This window comes from Ylistrum balloti, unplaced genomic scaffold (genome assembly GCF_031769215.1).
Source record: "Ylistrum balloti isolate Yb309-2 unplaced genomic scaffold, AGI_CSIRO_Ybal_v1 Utg371412, whole genome shotgun sequence".
In the NCBI taxonomy this organism is placed as follows: domain Eukaryota; kingdom Metazoa; phylum Mollusca; class Bivalvia; order Pectinida; family Pectinidae; genus Ylistrum; species Ylistrum balloti.
Genome location: NW_026782742.1, coordinates 200,328 through 224,380, shown reverse-complemented (window position 1 = coordinate 224,380; position 24,053 = coordinate 200,328). Strand labels below are relative to the sequence as shown.

At 33.3% G+C, this 24,053-nt stretch overlaps 1 protein-coding gene across 1 annotated transcript in view; it reads left to right on the top strand.

The window, feature by feature from the left end:
- Positions 1 to 24,053, top strand: part of LOC132562407 (Golgi integral membrane protein 4-like) — a 36,059-nt gene that overhangs the window by 732 nt on the left and 11,274 nt on the right. Inside the window, exons 2-8 of the mRNA XM_060227148.1 lie at positions 3,182 to 3,231; positions 6,697 to 6,750; positions 8,576 to 8,726; positions 9,953 to 10,035; positions 20,555 to 20,878; positions 21,306 to 21,339; positions 23,764 to 23,855. Coding sequence (XP_060083131.1) covers positions 3,182 to 3,231; positions 6,697 to 6,750; positions 8,576 to 8,726; positions 9,953 to 10,035; positions 20,555 to 20,878; positions 21,306 to 21,339; positions 23,764 to 23,855 — 788 coding nt within the window. The remainder of the gene's footprint in view (positions 1 to 3,181; positions 3,232 to 6,696; positions 6,751 to 8,575; positions 8,727 to 9,952; positions 10,036 to 20,554; positions 20,879 to 21,305; positions 21,340 to 23,763; positions 23,856 to 24,053) is intronic.

Below are 24,053 nucleotides of genomic sequence, written 5' to 3'. Positions count from 1 at the left end.
AGAGATACTATTTTGCATTGGGAATTGGCCCCAAATCTGGCAGATTGAGAGCCCTGTAGTTATTCATCATACATTGATGGAAAGATAAAAAAAATTTCTGCTCACTCGCATATGTGTCAAAGCGATTCAATGTTGTAAACTGCATATTTTCACTCATTTTCCCCAACAACTTTACTGTCCAGCATAATTACAATCGCCTCCACTACGTGGAATTTCTGCCATGTAAACCTATTGCTGCCAATCTCACAAGATTTGACTTTTTGGTAGGTTTACAGTTGTAACTTCAGAAATATTCTACGGAGTGGAAACTGTTTTGGAAAGTTTGGTCTAAATGCACATAATGACTGTATACTCTACATTTGCATTATCATAGTAACTAATTATGACCTTGACAGAAGACAGAGAGAGATCTAATAATTGTCTTAGGTATTGATTCTTACTACATTTTATGCTCACACTACAGACACAATATGATCCATTTTGGTCCGTTCCTGTGATGTTTTGATGAAGGTTTAGATTGTGTATGTTTTTGTTCTTATCCTGGTACAATTAATTACCTAGTTGTTGACGATTTTTCTGTTTAGTGTGGTGGTTGTTTTATCGTTCTCCTAACTATGTTGTGTTGATTTTCAATGTTCTTCCGGAATGCTGGATTAGTAAAATTGGTAAACTGTAACTGAGCAGGATCAGGGCATCTCAGTCGAGGGCTAAAATCCTGTAACATAATCCCAATTAAGGCATTAGGCGAAGTAAGGATGTTACTAGGATCTTAATAAGCCTGAGCTTGTTACATAGGATATCCCTGTCCAAGGTGTGAGAATATCTGATCAAGAGGTAGGGCTGGCATTGGTCACTGAATCATTTTGTACATGGATACTGTTCGCTGTGATTTCCATTTGTTTTGCAATGATAGTAGGTACAGATCATTTCTGACATATTCAAGGTGTGTAATATGCTGAACAAAGCCAGAAGCATAAATTTTACTTTCGGGATGGGGTCATAATTATTATAGAAATAAACCAGTTGTGATATCACTGTGTTATGTAGGCCTGTTGAGACATGAGTTGAAAGTCATAGCTTACACAGATATACACAAGTCTGATAAGTACCAATTAGTTTTTTATTCTGCAATGTTTCAATAAATATTGGTGATAATGGGCTAATTTTCCAGTGAATTTATGATTATAATGTGAAATTTTTGTGTATATATCACTAGATTCTAAGTCAGCTGCAGTAACTTTTGTTGGATTTATCTAGTGGCAAGTCCAGAACACAAATTCCAGAATGTTCACAAATTCCAAGTCTGAGATGAGAGTGCATGTGAGATCTCAAAATTTCAGTGAATCCCACATCAAAAATTCATGAATGCGGGCCTCCACAAGTTGATATATTAGGAACATTGTCTACAGTATAAGTCTATATAAAGCTCTTATACTATCGCTGGAATACTGAACACATGCTTTTCTTGGACTTAACTAACGTTTGAAAACACAAAGTCTCTGTAATGGGAATCCTCAAAATTTAGGAAATAGTTGTCTGGATTCACGTGGAAAATTCCTACAAAACTTACTGTATTGAATAGCGCCTAACTACAAACTTTTGAAATTTCATTGCTGGTAACAAAATCAACTTTTCATTTGAATAAACAAGCATAACATGAAATATCTTTTAGATCATGTTCATATGTTGGTATTTTGTTGTTGTTTTTATAAATTTGCTTAGAAGTAAAATATTTCAATACATACTTAACCAATTTTTGGTTAGGCACAGGTGATGGTTTCTATGAAATAGTTGTTAAATTCAGTGTTATTTTTGGATATATATATAAATTATGTTTGTGAATGATTTAATTTTGTTGAAAGTGAGCTAAATAAACCTAGCTAGTGGCTATATAGACACACCTGTATTGACACCTGAGCCTGCTCTACCAACACTGACTGTAGCTGTTATGTAATTGACTGTAGCTGTTATGTAATCATACCTCACAAGATATACCTTGTAATTGATTACCTTGACACTTATAAGTATCCCTAAGTGTATTTGAATGCCAAATGTATGCAACATATGTTGCTAACCTGTTATTTGAAAATTGTGAATATCCTGTCAGAGGATATAGAAATACCAAAAAAGTACTAAAGAGGGGGGGATATTATATGTTGGCTAAAAAGTATCCCAGTATACTTTTATGATGCGGATGGAGTGGGAAGAGAAAAAATCCAAGCTTTTTTTTACGTGTGTGGGTATGGGGAGGGTGGGGTGGGGATACAAATATAATGTTCGGTATATTTATTGAGCAACTGCAAAACCTTACAAGATTAATGCATTCAAAAGAAAAAATTGTTAAAATCACACTGGCTGTGTTTGTTACTGAGCTGATTCTCTGACTAGATATGACTGCTGTAATTTGTATTATGCCCTCAAAAAGAAATATATTTATCTACTTACAGTATAGCGTTAAAACAAAATGTGATAAAGGATCGCAACAAACAGGCTAGGTTTACGTATAGGATTTACCAGTTAGAAACGACAGTCTTTAGAGCCACATTAGTTTTATCTTATATTACACTGAAGGAAGGCTGTTTTATCTAAGGGAAAATCATGTGCACAAATGTAACTGTATTGCATTAATATCACTAGCAATATGCAAATATTGAAAAGATATCCATAAAAGCAAATAGAACTGGGCTGAATGATCAATATCTATACATATGATAATGATGTACTTGTAGATTCTTGATATATGGTATATTGGGGCTACTTTTTACCAGGATATGCTTTCTAGGATGTGCATGTGAAATGATTTTCTGATGAGCCCACAAATTGCCAATAAGCAGTGATCAAGGCCTTTTGACAAAATTTAGTGTGGAGCATCCTTTAGTGGAGTATTATATGGTTCCCTTGGGTGGTAGGTCTAGAGGAACTCTCGGGGTCCAATATTGGAAATTGAAAACGTTCAATAAAAGGCATTTTATAAAATTTGTTTGAGATATCGAAAAATAAAGACCCCTTGTCTATTTGCATTTCTTTAAAATTAAGAATTTACAGTGCTGCAAATTAATTGTCTTGAATAAGATTGTCCTCTAACTTTGAATGTGTTGTAATGAGCCCTTGGCTCATCAAAGGATAAATGCAGTATTATATATTTTGTAATATTTATAATATTTTTTTGTTATCATTACAGAGTTAACATCAGCTAAAGATGATTTACAACAGAGGACTGATAATGAAAAAGTAAGTAAATTTTAACCTCGGTCAATATCGTTTACCATTGCTCCATAAATCTTCATATTGATTAAAACAAACCACCATAACAGTTCTTATTTGGGCCAGGTAAGCTTATGCCATGGTGAGTCATCCGTCGTATGTCTGTCCATCTGCCGTCCATCTGGAGCAAATTTTTCCCATTTAAAGACTTATTTTCAATAACCAACAGACAAGGAGTCCTGGCATTTGGCTGGTGGGTTGCTGCGGTGAAGGCTGCAAATTGTTTTGTGGAAAGAAATTACCTTGATCAGTATTCAACGTCACACAGGTGGATTTTGTTAGAGTCTTTAAACAACTTCCTCATGCTAATTTTGAGGAAGAAGCCCAACAGAGTTTACAGAAAGAAATGACATTGACCCACAAGGTCACAGGGATTGAATTTGTTCAAACCTTAAACCTATTTTTCTGACTAACTAAAACATACAGAAGCATGGTAATTGGGTTATAGGTTTCAAAGATGAAGCCTCACAAAGTTTGCAAAAAGATATGACCTTGACCGTTATTCAAGGTCACAGGGGTCAAATTTGCCAAACAACTTCTTTTGACTAAGCTAAAGGCCAAGAAGCATGATATTTAGCTGATAGCTATAGGTCTTTGGGATGAACTTTGCCAAAAAGAATTGACCTTGAACTGTATTCAAAGTCACAAGTATCAAATTGTTAAAACCTGTGAAAGACTTCTTCTGGAGCAAAAAGTTGGAGAAGCAGGATATTTGGTGGAATGGCGTTTCTAGATTAAAGCCCGACAAATTTTGAGAAAAAAAGAAATTACATTTATCTATAATCTAGACCATAACTGTCACTGTTGAGAGCTAAGTATTTGAAGCTTGGAATAGGTTAGAATGGATTGGATGTGCAAATGCAAATGGTTTACATGTTGATGCATTTGTGATAAATACAAGTTCTATTTTTAATTAGTATTGAATACCAGGTGAACGATGCAAGCCCATAGGATATCTGAAGCTTGTTACAATTCAGTATTAAAACCAGTGCAAAAAAAAGCTTAAGACATGATCTCATACCATTAAGATTACATCTTATTCCATATTCACTACAGTATCATGAATACAATGTCAAAATATCACATTGTACTCTCACACAACATGTAAGCTGGACAGGAGTCTGACAAATCTATTGGCTGAAATAATGAGATGTCACAGAACACATGAGTGTGCCATATGTTATTTTATGACTGTCAAAAAGAGCAATTTGAAGTTAACTGGAATAACACCTGATTGGATATAGGCCATTCAGCATCTAATACAAAACTTAAAATATAACAGAAATACATGTTGAGTGTGAAATTTTGATTTCCAGTTGCAATGTATGATTTTCTTTTACCCAATAAATTTAATTATATATCAGTTTAAGCTTGAAAGTAACAGACCTTTTTAGAATGATATTTGCACGAAAATGACTTCATTGATAATCTTCTCCAAATTGTTAGAGGCAAAAAATTTGATGAACCATGGTAAAGGGAAGAAAAGAAAACACATTTCTCATGATAGGTTTAGAAATATGTAATGGCTTTTATGCCTTCACCATATCGTAGTTAATGGTTTATACCCTCGTCTGACTCAAAGTCTTTAACAGGTACCGATATCTAAGGTCGTTCTACAATAATAATACAGAGGTCTAGTTTTGATTTGGTTCTCAAATGACTTTTTCCATAGTTGTTGCCTTTTAACTTTACGAATATCAATTGAGTATTCACAAAAATGGTAGGACTGAAATTGGAGAGCCAAGGCTGACTCCAGTGGGACTTTTAAAACATCCCTTTAAACATTAGGTATTTATACTAAAAATTCTGAACTCTTTAGTTCCCAGCGAGGGTATTCACAATGCTCTGGCACATGTAGATAACATGCTAGTTCTTTGGTGCTAGTACAGTAAGTACCCACAAAATGTGCTCAGTTTTTTTTTCTTTTTTTTTTGAGAATGTAAATGTTGAAAAGTGTGAGGTATGCACATTAAGTATCTGTAGGATTTTCATGTTTTAATGGAGGAATAGAAAATTCTTTGAGGCTGCCGTCATTGGTTGTCAGAATTACATGGTACTCTAAAATGATATACAAAGGATTTGAAGATTTATTTATGAACAAAAATAATGAGATAATTGCTGTAATATATATCAATGCAAACTATCTGAGTCACTCGGCAAAGTCTGGACAAAGTGTTTGAAAACATGATAGTAACTAACAAGACAGAAGATTGGTACAGACAATGGCCTGTTTAGGACATTAAAAAATATTGATCATGGTTTGCTTATTTGTGTGATGAAGCAGAAGCCATGAGCACATATCTGTTTTCATATTTATTAGCGGAAGTTAGCGTTGACATATCAGTATGAGTAGTGTGGATGGAGACTTATCATTAGACCCTGGTTTATTTCATTATTTATTGATATTTATCTTATTGATGTTTACAAAGCATATATTGTCTTATGATAAAGAGGGTATAGTCTTTGCGTGATTATCTTACCAAAATGTGTAATGAAACACAGTTCTTCTTTTGACAATACACACATGCATGTCTACATTACATTCTGTGTGATTCCATTCCATACTCTGTATAGCAATTGCTTACATATGCAGAGTTGGGGCCTCAATTTTCGTCAGCTGGCACATGCTTGATGTGACAGCGAGACACGAAAGAAAAAATGACTTGCAGTGATTGTATTTACCTGGTTTGGTCATGAATAGATAGATAATGACTTGTACCTGTGATTTCAACACTGAACACTGTTGATTAGGGCTAGTTAAACGACAAATAAATGCTTGTGTATGTAAGATAAATAAAGGATAATGGATAGGTAAGTGAATGACAGCATGTCTTATGTCAAAGAAAAACAAGCAAGAAGATGCACAAACATTGCACTATAATTAAATAGAAGTTTAATAAAAGTCAGTAAATGAAATAAAAACAAATTTGGAAGAGAATACTTTCAATTTTTGACTTGATATCGTTGAACTGACATTTTAGCTGAATATTCTGAGATTGATTTCTTGGCACCTGGAAATCAATTTTGACTCAAATTTTGGGTGTGCACGATATACAAGTAGATGCTCTTTTTTTTTTACCATTATCAGCGCCAAAAATTTTTGACCTAACTTCAGATAAGAAAACACTATTGACACTGGGAAAACACCTTACATATACCCAATACTTAACATTAACTTTAGCAAATTAGATTTATAATTCATTCATGTATACAATATTTGTATATGACTGCATAATGAAGTTTCCATGAATAATAGACTTGTTTATGCCAGCTTGTCTTCCTACATATATCTTGTGTTTTGTTTCAGGTGTATATGAAATTATTTTTACTAGCCAAGAGTTGAAGTCTCTCTACCTCTTACAGGAGTAGACAGATAATAACAATGAAATTAATTATCTGTATCATGAAATTTTCTCTATTTTTTTTTCACAGAAAGAATTTATAAACAGATTAAGTACATTAAACCAGCACCATAAAATGCTCAAGGTAAGTTGACTTTTAATTTTAGGGTAATCCATGTTTGATATACACAGATACCTCAGACTGCTACTCAGAACAATTTATGGAAACTTTTTTCCAGTGTGCAATACAGATCTAGGGAGCAGATTTAGCATCAACAATAGCTATTATAGTACCTCTGTTGACTTCAAAGCATTGTGTGAATGATCTACCTCTTGAAGTCATGAAAGAAATTGTGTCGTTGGTAATGCAGTTCTACCATTCTTGCATAGCATTTAACAAAGAAATAAAGGAAGAAGAGGTCAGCCAATTCAGAGTCCAAATATTGCGAGTTTTTGAAACTTGGAAGTTCTCTAAAATTATTGATGATAAATTAAGTAAACACTTTTGCTAAAAACAATATTGATATTCAGAAAGAGAAATAATTACATTATTAAAGAAAAAAATTACATACATGTAATTACAATATAGACATCTGAGATAGAAGAAGTTGTATTATATGTCCAAATTGATTCGGATAAAATTTAAATGTTATGATTTTGAGGTCAAGGTCAGAAGGTCAGTCAGTGCCATTGATTCGTTTCTCCGAGCATTTGATGGAATGAAAGAACTAAATTCATACCATGGTAAATTTTCTTGAACTGTTCACTCCCATGAAAAAATGGTTAGTGACAGCATTCAGCACAAAAGTTTGCTAAATTAGTTTTCAAGAAGGGAAACTAATGTGTTTTTAGCTCTCCTGTTCGAAGAATGTGAGCATGGAACAGGTAAAAGTTTTTGGGGTAAGTTTTCTGATAGCTAATTGTTGTAATAGCTAAATATGTGAGTGTATAGCATGCAGATATTTTACATGGAAGTTCATTAAATCACTATATAACCATGAGGGAATAAACCAGGAAGTTTGATATTTGAAATAAATTCAGCTATCTTCACCAAAATCTTCATGTATTAGTCTTCTTACATATAATGGTATATTGAAAGGTTTATTATATGTGCTTGCATGCTGATATTTTACTCGGAGATTTGTCAAGACCGCTTCAGGAAGTGATGTGACTGATAACATCTATGCTTTTACAAAAAAAAAAAAGAGTAAATTGCTAATTTAAGGTATTATGAGCCATGAAAAGCAGACAAAATTTTAGTGTTCTATGTTACTCAATAAGTAGAGGGTTAGTCTGCAAAACCTCAGTTGAAGATCCAGAGTGTATCATTCAATGCCTATTCATGGTGGTTTGTGTTTCTCAGGAAGATGAGAAGCAGACCATTGTGTTCTGTTGTTGTATCCATGGGCAGTATTTTTACCTCCATGGACATGCATGCACCTCAAAATGACCCTGGCTTTTGATCAAGGAACTATCCTATCCCAAACAAGTGTTGCTTTCCATACCTGTATTAAAAAACTAATCAATTTCTTCCTGATATTAATATGATGCCAATTACTATGTGAATATCTTTTTTTTTTTTTTTTCAAAAAGTAAAACACCTCACTATGATAAGGCACAACCAACTTTCTGGTCATAAATAGGTAAAAAAATATTCTAATTTGGGGTTTTGGGTTCAAAAATTTGTATATACTGTTTGTTGTTTTGATACAAGTCAGGATTTTTTCTGTGGGCTTTGAAGAGCCGAAAATGGGGCCCATTCCCAATTGGATTCATATCAAAAAATGACTAAATTCCCAAAATATACAGTTTATTAATGAAAATTTCCTTCTCAGATGATCAGTTTTCCTTCCTTAAATGAGATAAAGATCTCCTAATTGAGTAGGAAAATGCCCTGTAAGAGATTTGTAAAACTTATGAAGTTTGTACCTGTAAGTCGTTGTTTTTAATATGATACTTCCCTGTCACAGAGTCAACATGATGACCTACAAGCAGATTATAGTCGACTACAGTCGGAAAAAGAAAAGGATAAAGAGGATACAAAGCTACAGGAAGTTCAGAGGAATCAAGAATACATGCAGTTAAAACAAGAAAAAGAATTAGAAATCTCAAGTTTACGGGGTAAGTTTGCATATCTGTAGTGTATACACAGCAATGAAGCAATTAGAGAACAGGTTACAAATTATGGTATTTTGACTTGAAGTGTTTAGTGTTAAAACAAATACAAAACATCCATATCAAATTAATCTCTCACTATTGAGATTCTAGTGACTTTAAAGATTTTTTTTTGGATCGATAAAAAGTTTTGATTTGAAATGAATAAGTTTGTGTCTCTTGTTTTAAAGGGCAAGGTCACCAACTGTTAAGTAAAAATTAAAATGACTTACCAGTTGAGTGTCATTGCTTCCTCAGATTTATAATTGTAAGGGTTTATTTTATTTGATATTCTAATAAATAGGGCTCTGTATACCAGAAATATGGGCATATATTGCTCACATTTGAAATAAATTTTTTATTTTTCAAGGGAGCATGATGTACTGTATAAGGAACAAGGCATTTTTGTGGAAGTTCTACATACTCAGATTCAGCGCCCATCTATATGTCATTGGTTTTCCATGTCAGAGAATTCATTTGTGTACGAGACTGTCCAAGTTATAAAGTTACAAAGAATTCAGATATCTTTCAATATTTGATGAGTTCGAATGAATGCCAATGAATTAGGAACGTTTTAAATTAGTCACAGCGAATAACCCATGCTGCAGATATTTATGTAAACAAGAGCAACCTTTCCAGCATAGAATTGTAGCATATGAAAAACCTGTAAATATATGTCCATTCTGAATACGCACTAAAAATAATTAATTACACATCAATGATGTTGTAAGTGATGAAAAACTTTGCTTGGTTGTTTAAAACCAAGATAGTGACATTGTTATTGTAGAAAAATGTTGAATCGTCTTTTATTTTGCATCTTGGAAAAGTCCATTGTCGGAAGTCAAATAGTTTTGTCGTTTTGCATAATGTCATAATTTTGTCCTAATTTATATAGTAGTGGATATGATGCAGGATATGCAGGACAAAGATTGACTTTTTCTAATGTGAGACAGTATTACAATTTGCTTGAAAAGAAAAGCAGACATCTCTGATTGATGTTGTGACATTTGTTGGATATGGAATTCATTTTGATGATACAGATACAGGTGTGTGCTGGCATTGGTTTGCCAGAAAGTTGAGGTTATGGATATGGATGTTATTGTACAATCACAATCATATCCTTTGACAAGACACGTATCCACATTTTATTTACTATTGATAAATGACAGGAGACTGTTGATTGAATTTTACAGATCAATTAGCAAATCTTGGCAGAGATAAGGAAGATTTGACAGAACAGATAAACAAATTAGCAACCCAGCTCAAAGATAGTCAGGTAAGTTATTAACTGCTTAAGATTCCTCCGTAGATAAATTAGCGGGTCAGCTCAAGGTCAATCAGGTAAAGGTTTAGCTGTAGTTACAGGGAACTTTTCTCTGTTTTGAGGGTTTCCTTTTGGTTAATTTTGTAGATGATTCTGAATTGCTACATATATAATTGGAAAACAAGATAGGTTCTTTTTCATTTCCAGGTTGAAGATCTCACTGACTATTTTTCTTCAGTTATTTGTCCGTACAGTTACAGTTTGTCTAAAAAATATTATTGTTATTTTTTCTTTCCTTTTGCAGTAGAAAAATTGAAATGCTCCTACAATATATTGCATAAGTTTTTCTTAATAATTTTCTTTCAGCTTAGAAATACCCATATTAGTTTCAATCTTTCAATTACCTGGTATTGATAAACATTCACATGAAAATAAATATTTTTGTACCTAATACTAATGATCGTAAAATCAATTTGTGACTGTTGAGAAGTAAATTCTGAAGTACACCACCAACAAAATTGATTACTGAGTTCAGCTCTGGTATGAGAATTTAACAATAAAATACATCAGTTAATATCTATCTTCAAACATACAGAATGATTTGCTGATACCTAGTTTTCAAACTGATATTGTCATTTAGGTAGAAAAGTTTAAAAGTGTCGACAGTACCAAGAACTGAGACCCTGTTTATCATGAAATAATATTTTCATTCACAAAAATATGAATAATAAAAAAAATTGCATAAATGAGTCAAATTTGCAAGGTGACAATATTTCAGTAACATTTTCATTCACTTACTCGGTGATTAATCTATGTACAAGTCCAGGAATAAATTATACTTACTTCGTAAAATTGTCCCATTTAAATAAGTAAATCTATCCTGCTCTGTCTTGGAAACGGCTCATTCTTTTCTTGATTTTGGCGGAAAATGTCCGGATGTTTTTATAATGTTGATAAATCATTGCTTTTGATAAGATAGAACTTTAATTAGGTGTTGTTGACATTTTTTAATAAACAATCTTTGTAGCTTTGATTTCTGCCTGCTATTTCAAATCGCACCCTTTCTTTCACCGAGTAGAAGCAACAAAGTCTAGAGCAGGCTGGCAGAGTCCATCTAGAGCAGCAGATTCGGGATATCAAGGTTTAATTTGAGTTTTTATCACCCATCCCTTTGGTGAACTGGGGCTTTATTACTGTTTAAAAGTCTATACAAAGTCACTATTAAAGGTTACCTGTAAACATAATGTTTTTTTAACTTAGTTAAGGTCAAACAAAATGACTTGGAAATCCCAAGGTGTTAGCCATTGTCAATGTTGACAAAATGTTTTTCATGTTTTTTCGAATATTTTCCAACTTGAATCTAATGTTTTAGGGAATTGAAGATATTTATATATATATAAAATTACAATTCCTCTCTCTCACGTCTTACATGATAATTACTATTTCTCTCGTTGACGTCTTTTATGATAATTACTATTCCTCTCGTTGACGTCTTTTATGATAATTACTATTCCTCTCGTTGACGTCTTTTATGATAATTACTATTCCTCTCGTTGACGTCTTTTATGATAATTACTATTTCTCTCGTTGATGTCTTTTATGATAATTTCTTCTAATACTTCTTATTTTCCTTAACTTTATTCTGGAGATTTAAAAGTCTTTATAAGTACTATGTATAAGAGAATCTGTTGCTGTATTCAGAGGCAAGTTGATACAGGTGTAAATGAAAGGATTGGACTTGAGAAGCAGATTGAAGACGTAAAGGTGTAGATGAAGTTACTTTCCTGCTTCCTTTCCCTCTTAATATTTTCCTGTTTTCTTTCCCTCTGGTTGAAACAAAATCCTTTACACCATCCTTACACTTAGTGCTAGTGGTACAGCTGGCTTATAACATTGAATATTACAATAGTGTCAAGTTGCGGTGACCTTTCACCATTGTAATTCGGACTGATTACATGAAAGATCAAGATTTAAGGAAAGCATAATTTTTTTTCAGCTTTTATTGATCAATATGTACCTTCTTGTAAAAAAATTTAAAGCGCTATTCCTGGGGAAATATGTTCTTTTTATTGTCTGCTCTGTAGGAAAGTGGTTTCTATGGTATTTCGACCCAAATGATTCCTTCCAATAAAACCTATGTTATTTCTTTGGAGGTGAAATAGTGCTTACATCCTTCCTTTCACCCTCATGGTTCATGGTGTAAGTTTCCCTATAATTTTCCCCTACAGTATCTTGTTCATTGTATGTATTTTATTGAATACTGTTTAGTTCTTGTAGTTGCTTTCTGCAAATGACTGAAAGGAGCTAATGCTGTGTCAAAGAATCCGTTGTCATGACCAGTCAGAAATTCCTGAAACATCGTACTTGTCAGTATATATTGAGAGCAATATATATTGAGAGCACCACTTTGGTCAGATTTAGTAATATTTTGTGGGAATGATTGTTTAGACTAGGAATTAAATAAATATTTCAAGAAATTTACCCCCTCAATTTCTATAAAGTCAATCAGACAAAAATCCTTACAGATGATCTAACTTTGTTTTTTGAACCAAAAATGTTTTATTTTTCCAATCTAGACCGAATCGTTATCAAATATGTCTGCCTGTTATTTGGAATGTTTAGCTTTTCAACTCCCAACAGACTGGTTTCGACAAAACTTTGATTGAAAATGTTATTAAAAGTCTTCTGATCCTAAATTTTGATTTGAAGTAAATCTGTATTTGTGATTTGCTTTGATTTTTTCCATTTTACACAAAAGTGAAGCCCAATATTTCTGTCATAATCTCTTTCCAGAATTATTCTCTCGGTGATGGCCAATAAGAATTCTGATATACCAATAGATAACCTGTCACCACAGTTCCAATTTGAAATGATACAGGAAGCGACACAGGCCCTGTGAATCTTATGTTATCTAAAATTCATGAATTTGTTTTCTTACAAGTTAGTTTTAAATCAGTATGGGTGAAACTCATGTCACTTCAAGCAAGTTCAACGAAAGGCGTTATAAAATCATAAATAATTGCTATAAATTTTCAACCTAAAATTCAGAGTTACACCAATTGAAATAAGAAGCTGTAAGCGTACAATTATACAATATTGAAAACTTTTCTTTTTTATTCCATCCTTTCTGTAGTCTGTTTTATTAAATATTTTTTCTATATGGTAATTGCACCATTTACACTAAAATCTATTACAACCATAGCATGGAGTTTTTATTTTGCTTTTATATTTCTTTATTAGAAACGGCTTAATTTAGATCAGGAGGAGAAAAGGAGTCTAATGAAGCAGAATGCTGATATGAAGGTTTTCCCTTAGTTATTTCCCTTTATGTTGGTGCAGGTGCTTGACATTCTCTTCTAAACCTTGTTGAATATTTATTGGCTTAATAGATAAATCAGAGTTAATTGTAGTGATTTGTCGGGTACTTATTCACTCATGGATCTGAAACATTTTGATACAATAATAGCTTTTGTTAAAATAATAATTTGACATATTTTTTCTGTTGTATTTGATCAATGTTATTTGGAGAGTTCTGATTTCAGAAAACTGATGAAAGATAATATCTTTCTTTTATATATTTCAAATCTTCAAAACTTTAACTTATATGACTGGTATCAGAAAATATACAGATATGTAAAAAAAATATGAATATTGTGGTTGTGTGCAAATCAATGCTGTTAGTGTGAAGACTTGACTTTCTTGGTGTAGGGTTGGCTTGGTGTCCCTTACTCGTTATCTCCCCTTGATAATAATTTCTTCTTCTTTGTATACCAGTATCTCTTGTATATGTTGACAGCTGTTCATGGCTAGTTGAAATTCACCTTGCAGCTGCACTCATTACAATACACTTTAAGCCTCAATTGGTTGCCCTAGCAACTTCACAGCGAGAAGGAAGTTTTAAAAACTGTAGTGCTAGATTTGATTTGTAAAAATGACGAGTCAGGTCATGTTATGGAATAAAGTAGGCCAGAAAAATATAATGCTTGTTTTGTACTTCATCCATAGTTATCTTATCTGTCATACAACATCTGTTCATACTAACTGACACTGGGAGGAAGGATATGTAAAACCCTAAATGGCCTGTTTACAGTTGAGATAAAATGCTTTTTGACAGAATCTACCTTTATTGTCATTTATGTATGATGCAGACTCAACCAAGTTTCGGACTCTCTGTTAGTAAAATCTTAATTTGGAATACAATGTTGATAAGAAAACTGTATTTTACTGGCATAGAAGGTAATTTATGTGCTTATGATCAGATGAGAGTGAAGGCTAATATGTTTGGAAAAGACTTAAAAACAATTTGTATTGTATTTTATAGTGTAGAATATAGCTACAGAATTGATATAATATTGTACTGACAAATTAAGATAAATTTAGATTTTCATATAAAAAATGTTCAATTTTTCAATGGTATTTTTCAGATTGTTCCTGTATTTCAAAAAAAAAATAAGATAATGGTGTCATTATTATGATGCATTTAGCAGAATTTTAGTTGTTACAGAAAAAATTGTTGCGAAAACAATGAAAATTTAGGATGTTATACAATGATGATGCTATACTTTTGATGAACGGCATCATATTTGAGATGAATGCAGAGTCACATGAAGTATGTTTGAAACATGTTTATCTCCTTAATAGAAGTATATGAATGCTCTGGAACTTTTGTTGTAGCTGTATATTTCAATCAGGATCAAGCACCTTGTAAATTTAACATGATAAATTCATTTTGACATGCTGCATTTGGGGGGGGGGGAGAGGTGGGGGGCAACTAGAATTTAAAAGTTATAAAAAGGAAATTTGTTATGGTGTTGTTTAAAATATCCCAGAGGTAAAATGCTAAATGTCATTCTAACTTTGGTAGTAATATGTAAGGATGTATTTCACATTTTAGCCCACACACCTGTTCCGTGACTGGTCTTTGATGAATACTTTTCAGAATGCACATACAGTTATTAATCAATGTACAAGTCCACAGAAAAATGACAATTACCATGCTAATCTGCAAATAAGCCCCTGCCCAGGAATAATGCCCCTTCTTTATTTTAGCAGAATCATCAATTTTAATATAGTAAGAAAATCATTGGTAAGAAAGCCCTCCCCAAACTTTAACTTGGTCTCTTTGACACTAGGGGCAGTGGCTTATTTGAGGATAAACATATTAATTGGAATATTTAATATGATTTATATGAGGAATGTCTCATTATTTTTAATTATTATTTTTTTTTTTAGTGGAAAATATCCAGATATATCAAACTTGAGATAAATCACAGCTTATTACAAGTGATAATTTGTGTGTTGTGTGCAGGATGTTAATATTCTCATTTAAGTCAGAATAAAACAGATTGATAATGATTGTGTATTTTCTACAGCAAACAGTCTTCCGGTATGAAAACAACTTTCAGTTTGTTCAACAGCAGATGCAACAATATCAGGTTCTACTTTCTCTTTCCATTATCATTATACTATGATCACATAGATATGTAACAAATTAGATGCACATGAGGCCTGCAAGGTGTACAGATGGTTTTGAGACCGGTGTAATGGTACAGGGACAGCATGGGATAACACTTTCATTACAGGTTCTGAAGAACCACCATAATGTTTGTCAGTGCATGTATACAAAATGTATTACTACCAAGATATGTATTTACGAATGTGCGTGCATGAGGTGGTGTGGGATGTCATTTGGAAAACTGGGAAGTCAACATGGAAATCTGAAGGTCATTTGTCCATGTAAATATCGATGAAAAATATCAAAAAGCCGTCATTAATTATCAAAAAGCCATCCTCTGAATTTCAAAGTCACGATCATCAATGATCTTTGCAATTCCAAGCAATCACTTATTGCAAGTGATTTCAACCCCAGAAATTTCAAGGTGCCAAAAAACAAATATTGGTCAAATATTTCTTGCAGTGAGTTATATAATCCAGAAATGTGGATTCTTGAGCCGAATCATTAATTAGGCTTGTGCGACCTACATTTGTAAATATATCGGTTATACAAGTAATACATTTGGGCATATTGATATTTATTGAGATGTGATGAGATCACTTAGCATGAATACTTAACATTTGTTTTTGTTCACAGGGTAAAAATTGCTGGTTGCTTGCAGTTTGAAGAAAAGGATAATGATAGAAATAAAATATACATTTATATAGCCTTTAACGAACATGTTATTTTACAGGATAAATTCTACTCAGAACAGACTGTGATTGCACAGTTACAACACCGATTGAAAACTCTGGAAACAGAAAAGGTGCAATTTTGATACAAACACATATTATTATAGACACTTTTTTGTTCAATCTTTGGCTGTCATTAAGGTGGATTCTGGCTGAATTACTGATTAATGAATTTATAAGATTAATACTTTACATGCATGGCATTTTTCAATGCAATATTCTGAACTTTCAATAATAGGTACTAATTAGGGAGTAGTATGGTTGATTAAAAACTTTAAAAAAAATATCAAGTTCTTCTAATATATCTGTAATTCTAATTCTATTGTATAATATGTAGCTAAGTCCAAATTATAACAGCTGTCTCTACATCACTTGGCTATAGGTCAAATATGACTTACAGTTGTGGACTCTTAACATATTGAAATCCTTTGGAAAAGGCATATATATAGTTCTCTATAGAACCAGACTCTTGATAATAGTACATGAAAATCAAGAAGTAGCCATGAAAATTAATGCGATGGTAATTAATTATATTTACAATTTAAGAGTATGAAAAGTTTAAACACATACAATATTGGGATCATGAACTACTGTTAATGTCATTATCCACTTAATATCACATTTTACACTGATGTATGGATCATGATATTAAGTGTATCTCAGTGTATCAACTAAAAGGTGAAATATCTGTTAAAGATATGAAGACAAGGTAGATAGCACAGTCTGTTATTTTGGAACATTTTCTGCAGCTTGGTGATGTCAATAGAATAGAAGTTCATATAACACAACCAGTAAAATATTTGAGCATGCTATTTTGATCACTGTATAATCACCAGATAAATTGTCAGTGTGATGTGTACTAGCACTGACATATGAAGTGTAAAGATGAAAATGTAGAGACAGTGAGGAATCAAACAGTTTTTATGCTCCCCGAAGGGAGAGAATATTAGTCACCATTTTTTTCCATCTGTCCATCATAATTTTGTCTCGAGCAAAATACAAAACCTATAAGAGATATCAACATAAACTTCATAGGTAGATAGATTTCAACGAGGAGAAGTGCAGTGCACCAGAACCATCAATCTCTTTTGCATAATTTAGGAGTTATTGCCCTTTGTTATTTTTCATACTTAAATTTTGTCTGGAGCATTACACTAAAACTATGAGAGGTATCAACATGAAACTTACTTGTTAGATATATCTCAAGAAGTAGGAGAAACTTCAATTTTGTTCCAATCGGGAAACATAACCAGTCTCAGATGACCCTTGTTAATTCAGCTGTACTATATTCTTTTGTATACTAAGATAGAAATAGCTTGGTAAAATGGTAACAATGTTATAGAAAAAAGTATTTAATGTACTGTAGTTGATTTGGCTGTGATTTAATACTTGGTCATAGATGTATGATGCTCCTAGTCATCAGTGCTAGTATGCTTTACACTGGTCATTTGTCTGATGAAAGTGACTAATCATTGAAACATCATGCGGAAATCTTCCTCTTTGATTTCAGCTTGTCAGTATCAATACAGAATATGCATTATATATCAATTCCATACTTATTATATATTGCTATGTCAGTGTGTATCTTCTAATTCATTGTAAAGCATACTGGTTTGGAAATGCTTTGCTTCTGCAAATAAATTCAGTTTGGAACTCCTTTGATTCTGTAAATAAATAAACAGAATATAATAATTAAAAATAGCCCTTCCTTAAATAAAGTTAAAAGGCTAACGGGTCCGTCAGGTTAGCAGATATAAAACACAGTATATTGATTTTGATAAAGAGGCCTTAGAATTTGAAAAGCAGACTTTTTATGCTCAAACATGAAAATCAGCTGGAATTCATCTTAATATTTCGATATGATTTCAACACTTAACACTATTAGCTTTACATGTGAAGATGAAACTTTTCGAATTCAATTTTTATGAAAAGGTTGGTTCATAGTAACCTAAGAAATATGCACCAAGTATGTCTGCTTTGTTTGAATCTGATATAAAGGTGATATAGACCTTCAATATGCATCACATGATGTATAATGATTTATTTTTAGTCAGATTGGCTTTCATTTTCAGTGGTTATATTTGTTTTCATGAGTTGGCTTTTTCAGTTTTGTTTTTGTTTATTTTTTCTTTTTTTTTTCTCTTCTTTTTGTGTGTGTGTTGTATTAATAATTTGTTTTTGACAATGTTGTATTCGGATAATTTTTTGAGTGTTGTATGGATTTACTATCATGGTGTTTCATTTTAGTTTGAAAGAAAAAAGCAATTAAGTTGTTTTGAACAAACACAAATATATATATAGCTTTGTTTCACACACAGCTATTAGAATGGTAAATAAATTATCTCAAGGCCATTATCGTGATACGAAGAATCTCAATTGTGTTTGTCTTCTTTCTTTGGTCATACTTTTTTGTGCTGATGAAATATCAAAGGCAGTTGTTGCACATGTCAGTAGAGTACTAAGTTTATGTAGCTTGTCCCCAACACTATCTGTCAACATGTTAATAAATACAAGATCTAACAAGTTAAAAGAAATTCATAACAGCATGAGTTTAACACCCCCTGACTAATGTTGACTTAACTGATGACCCCTGACTGATGTTGATGACCCCATGACTGATGTTGATAACCCCTGACTGATGTTGACTTTGTTGACGACCTGACTGATGTTGATGACCCCCTGACTGATGCTGACTTTGTTGATGACCCCCTTTGTTGATGACCCCCTGACTGATGTTAATGACCCTCTGACTGATGTTGACTTTGTTGATGACCTCCTGACTGATGCTGACTTTGTTTATAATCCTCTGACTGATGTTGACTTTATTGATAACCCTCTGACTGATGTTGACTTTGTTGATGCCCCCTGACTGATGTTGACTGTTGATGACCCCCTGACTGATGTTGACTTTGTTGACTTTGTTAATGACCCTCTGACTGATGTTGACTTTGTTGATGACCCCCTAACTGATGTTGATGACCCCCTGACTGATGCTGACTTTGTTGATGACTCCCTGACTGATGTTGTCTTTGTTGATGACCCCTGACTGATGGTGACTTTGTTGATGACCCTCTGACTGATGTTGACTTTGTTGATGACCCCCTGACTGATGACGAATCTTGACATTTTTGACCAGTAAATTCTTAGTTTAGATAAAGTAAAATTATATGCATTGAAATGTTTCTTATATATTTATGTTCTATGTTTGCAAGCGATCTTTCTTGCATTTGTCAACCTTTATGGATAATAGGTGATTTTAGGAATGCATGTTTTTGTTGTACAAATATCCTCGCTTGCAGTGTAAATGCAAATGACGCACCTTAGATTTCTGTGTTAGGTATATCATACATGTGTGTATATTTGTAGCTAAACAAGTTAATCAATATATATTATGCTTTTTTGAAAGAATTGGCAAGAGTTAGAAATAATACCTGTATAATATCTCATCATTGATTTTCAACATTAAATACCAAATAAGGCAAATATAATCAGACGGGAGCTTAAATATTTATCCTGGATTATGCAAACAGCAATGCTGTGAAAAAGCCAACAAATGATAGCAGAGTGTTAGCACTCACACCTTACATCCTGTTTCATCAATTTGATTCCCCAAATGGATATGAAAACTTAAGGGGTACCTGCTTGACGACATGGCTTTTCGTGGATATTCCTGTTACCTACCAATGTAAAATCCCTTTCTCTAAAAGAAGTTCACATTAAATGCTTAAATACTCATCAGGCATGTCCCAGACAGATGTTTAGGTGTATTCCCTGACTTGGCATATTGCAGGATAAATACAAGTGTTTGTTTGTAAAAGTACTGCAGCTATAAAAATCAGGACCAAAATTTCAAAATCAGAATCTAAAGCAAACAAACCAATTAGTAAGCATTTATTCTCACTTCTATTGTTCATTTTACCTCATCTTGTGCAACCTAAATTAACAAAAAAATTCTGTTGGGATTCATTGGTAAAAAATGAAATTTAAATGATCACAGCTTTATACTAGGTATTAACCAGTGGGACTATAACTATAATGTCATAGATGTAATAACAAGGTAATTTTGTAATTATTTATTTCTTTGTGATTTTAACTCCTGTGTCTATAGAAGGCACAAGCAACCCCATAAAAAGGAATACAGCAGTAGCTTTTAAGGTGGTAAAGTTGAAATGTACACTTATGAGAATAATTTTGCTAGAACATATAGGAAATGTTTGATTGATGTAGTGTTACAATGTATAAAGATTGTCAAATCTTTTTTATGAAATCATTTTACCACAAATGTAATTAGAATTTTTTTTCTAGAATGTTAAATCCTGAAATGTGAGTTTGTGTTTACTTTTAGGAGCAGGTTAAACAACAGAATCTACAGCTAGCTCAAGCTCAAAAACAACTGGAGCAAGCACAACAGCAAGGGGGACAACTCCAAGGACAACAACAGCCGCAGCAGGGACTATTACAACAGCAACAGGGGTTACAACCCCAACAACAACAAGGGCTACTTCAACAAAACAAACCACTACTTAATCAGCAACAGGTCCAACAAAACCTTCAATTTCAACCAGTCCAAGGACAGCTACAAAATAAGGGATTATTTATGGGGAACAACCCAATAGTGGGAGATCATCATAATGTAGGGGGAGACAACTTAGCTGCTCAGCATAATCAGGTAGGATTATAAATATGTTTTCATAAAAGATTTATGTTTATGTTTATGTTTTCATCAAATAAAAATGTATTTCAGGATGATATGTCAAGTTATGTTTGACTGATTTCATAGAGTGCTTTGTTACGTAATTATAAATAATTTCTTGGAGTGTGTTGTAAGGTTTAAAGGTCAAGGCCACTGTTATTCTGAAAACAACAGATTTTTGTACAATTTCCCAAAATATGAGATTTATTTTAGTATGGGAAATAGGAAAATTGTACAGGAATCAGGTATACAAACATGTGTCATTCATCTTAAAAAGGAAATTTGGTACAAACACACGTGTCATTGATGGTTCTAAATGAAATGAGGCACAAGGATTTGTGATTTATCTTTCTGCAGGAAATAAAATACAAACATTTCTATATGTTTTTTTTTATCATTACAGGTTGCTCAGGAGATGCAACAACAGCAAGCTGTAGGTAAGATATCAGGCAGATGTATGGAGAAACATGTTTTACTTACTAGATAAGCTGATAGCTGCAGGTTTAATCCGTAACTCTTGGTCATAAGTTGTGTGTATTTGATGGTAGGACTGATTGGAAAAAGAGAATTGTCAGTGTTGGTTATCATGGTTGTCTTCGGTCATCGATCAGATCATGAAGGAATCAAACATGGATACCCAACATTATTCAATAGAGCCCAACAGTATTCAATAGATCCCCACAGTATTCAATAGAGCCAGGCAGTATTCAACAGAGCCCCACAGTATTCAATAGAGCCCCACAGTATTCAATAGAACCCAACAGTATTCAATAGAGCCCAACAGTATTCAATAGAGCCCAATATTATTCAATAGAGCCCAACAGTATTCAATAGAACCCAACGGTATCCAATAGAGCCCCACAGTATTCAATAGAGCCCCACAGTATCCAATAGAGCCCCACAGTATTCAATAGAGCCCCACAGTATTCAATAGAACCCAACAGTATTCAATAGAGCCCAACAGTATTCAATAGAACCCAACAGTATTCAATATAGCCCCACAGTATTCAATAGAGACGAACAGTATTCAATAGAGCCCCACAGTATTCAATAGAGACCAACAGTATTCAATAGAGCCCCACAGTATTCAATAGAACCCAACGGTATCCAATAGAGCCCCACAGTATCCAATAGAGCCAAACAGTATTCAATAGAGACGAACAGTATTCAATAGAGCCCCACAGTATTCAATAGAGACCAACAGTATTCAATAGAGCCCCACAGTATTCAATAGAACCCAACGGTATCCAATAGAGCCCCACAGTATCCAATAGAGCCAAACAGTATTCAATAGAGCCCCACAGTATTCAATAGAACCCAACAGTATTCAATAGAGTCCAACAGTATTCAAAAGACCCCAACAGTATTCAATAGAACCCAACAGTATTCTATAGAGTACAACAGTATTCAATAGAGCCTAACAGTATTCATTAGAGCCCCACAGTATTCAATATAGCCCCACAGTATTCACAATATAGCCCCGCAGTATTCAATATAGCCCCACAGTATTCACAATATAACCCCGCAGTATTCAATAGAGACCAACAGTATTCAATAGAGTCCAACAGTATTCAATAGAGACCAACAGTATTCAATAGAGTCCAACAGTATTCAATAGAGCCCAACATTATTCAATAGAGACCGACAGTATTCAATAGAGCCCAACAGTATTCAATAGAGCCCAACAGTATTCAATAGAGACCGACAGTATTCAATAGAGACTAACAGTATTCAATAGAGACCAACAGTATTCAATAGAGTCCAACAGTATTCAATAGAGCCAAAACAGTATTCAATAGAACCCAACCATATTCAATAGAAACCCATCAAGGAATGTAAATACAGATGACATAGAAGATGGAGCTGAAAAGGCCATGATGAACCTATCATCAACTGAATTCAACTCAAGACACTGGAACTGTCCAATACTGTACAGCGCCATACTATATGGACGATCATAGTCAATCAATATAAACATATTCTTTGTACCACACCTACTACTTGAAGGCACCAACCCCCAAAAAAGCCACAATGAACCTATCACCATCTGAATCATACTCAAGAAATCCTGGTTACTACCAACACTACCTACATTTCACCATAATATTTGACGAGGATGCGGATCATTTTCAAGCCTGCATAACTTATATATAAATTCTGTCAATCTAACTAATTATATGGCTACTGCATTGCCATGTATACATGACTATTGTTATAACATGTACATTGTGATAGTGCCATTATTTAAATCTTAGCTATGTAAATACCTATACCTTTGCTCTGACGACTGCTAGCCTAGCTAGCGGAACCATTAACATAACATACATGTTTTCTGTACTATACAAATTGCCAGCATGAACCAACGTGTAAAAAAGGCAAAAATTGAAACAATCATCAACTTAATCCAACTCCGAAGATCAAACCATTATGGATACTGTTACTTCCAACATTATCATCAGATATTGGAGGAGAATGTGCCTCATTTTCTAGCATACAGAATTGACATATAAACTCTGTCAATGCAACGTATCTATAATGTCACCATTGTAATGTTAATACTATGTGATAAAGACAATTAGAATTACATCACAGCTGAGTCGTAATTTAGCCTCGGCTATGTAAATATTTATACCGTTGTTCTGATGACGGCTAGCCTAGTGAGCGGAAACATGTAAACCAATGATAAAACAGAATCATGGTGTTGATGCTCCAAAGTCTGTGTCATTTGTATTTGATAGAGTTTGTTACTGCCTACTACGCTATGGGAAATGTAAATTTATCTCAAATTTCATATATCGAGTTGGTTTCCCTTGGGTACTAGTTGTGCATGTCTTTTATTGAATTATTGTTGTGAATTCCAGGTGGGAAAAAAATATCAGATAATTTGATGGAACAGCAACAGCAACAACACCAAGTGCAGGCCCCAGATCTGAACGCAGGCCAAGGAGATAAGGTAGGTCATCGCACGTTCACATTTTAATGTTAAAAACGGAAAGATCTGTTAAATGTTCAGATCTGAATATAATTTATTTTCTTCTTTGATCTCTTCAGCTTCTGATAAAGTGTTTCTTTAAATTTTGGAGACTTGAATGTTAACATATTGATAAAAATCGAGTAATTTGTATGTAGCAATAAAAAAAGAGAAAAAAAT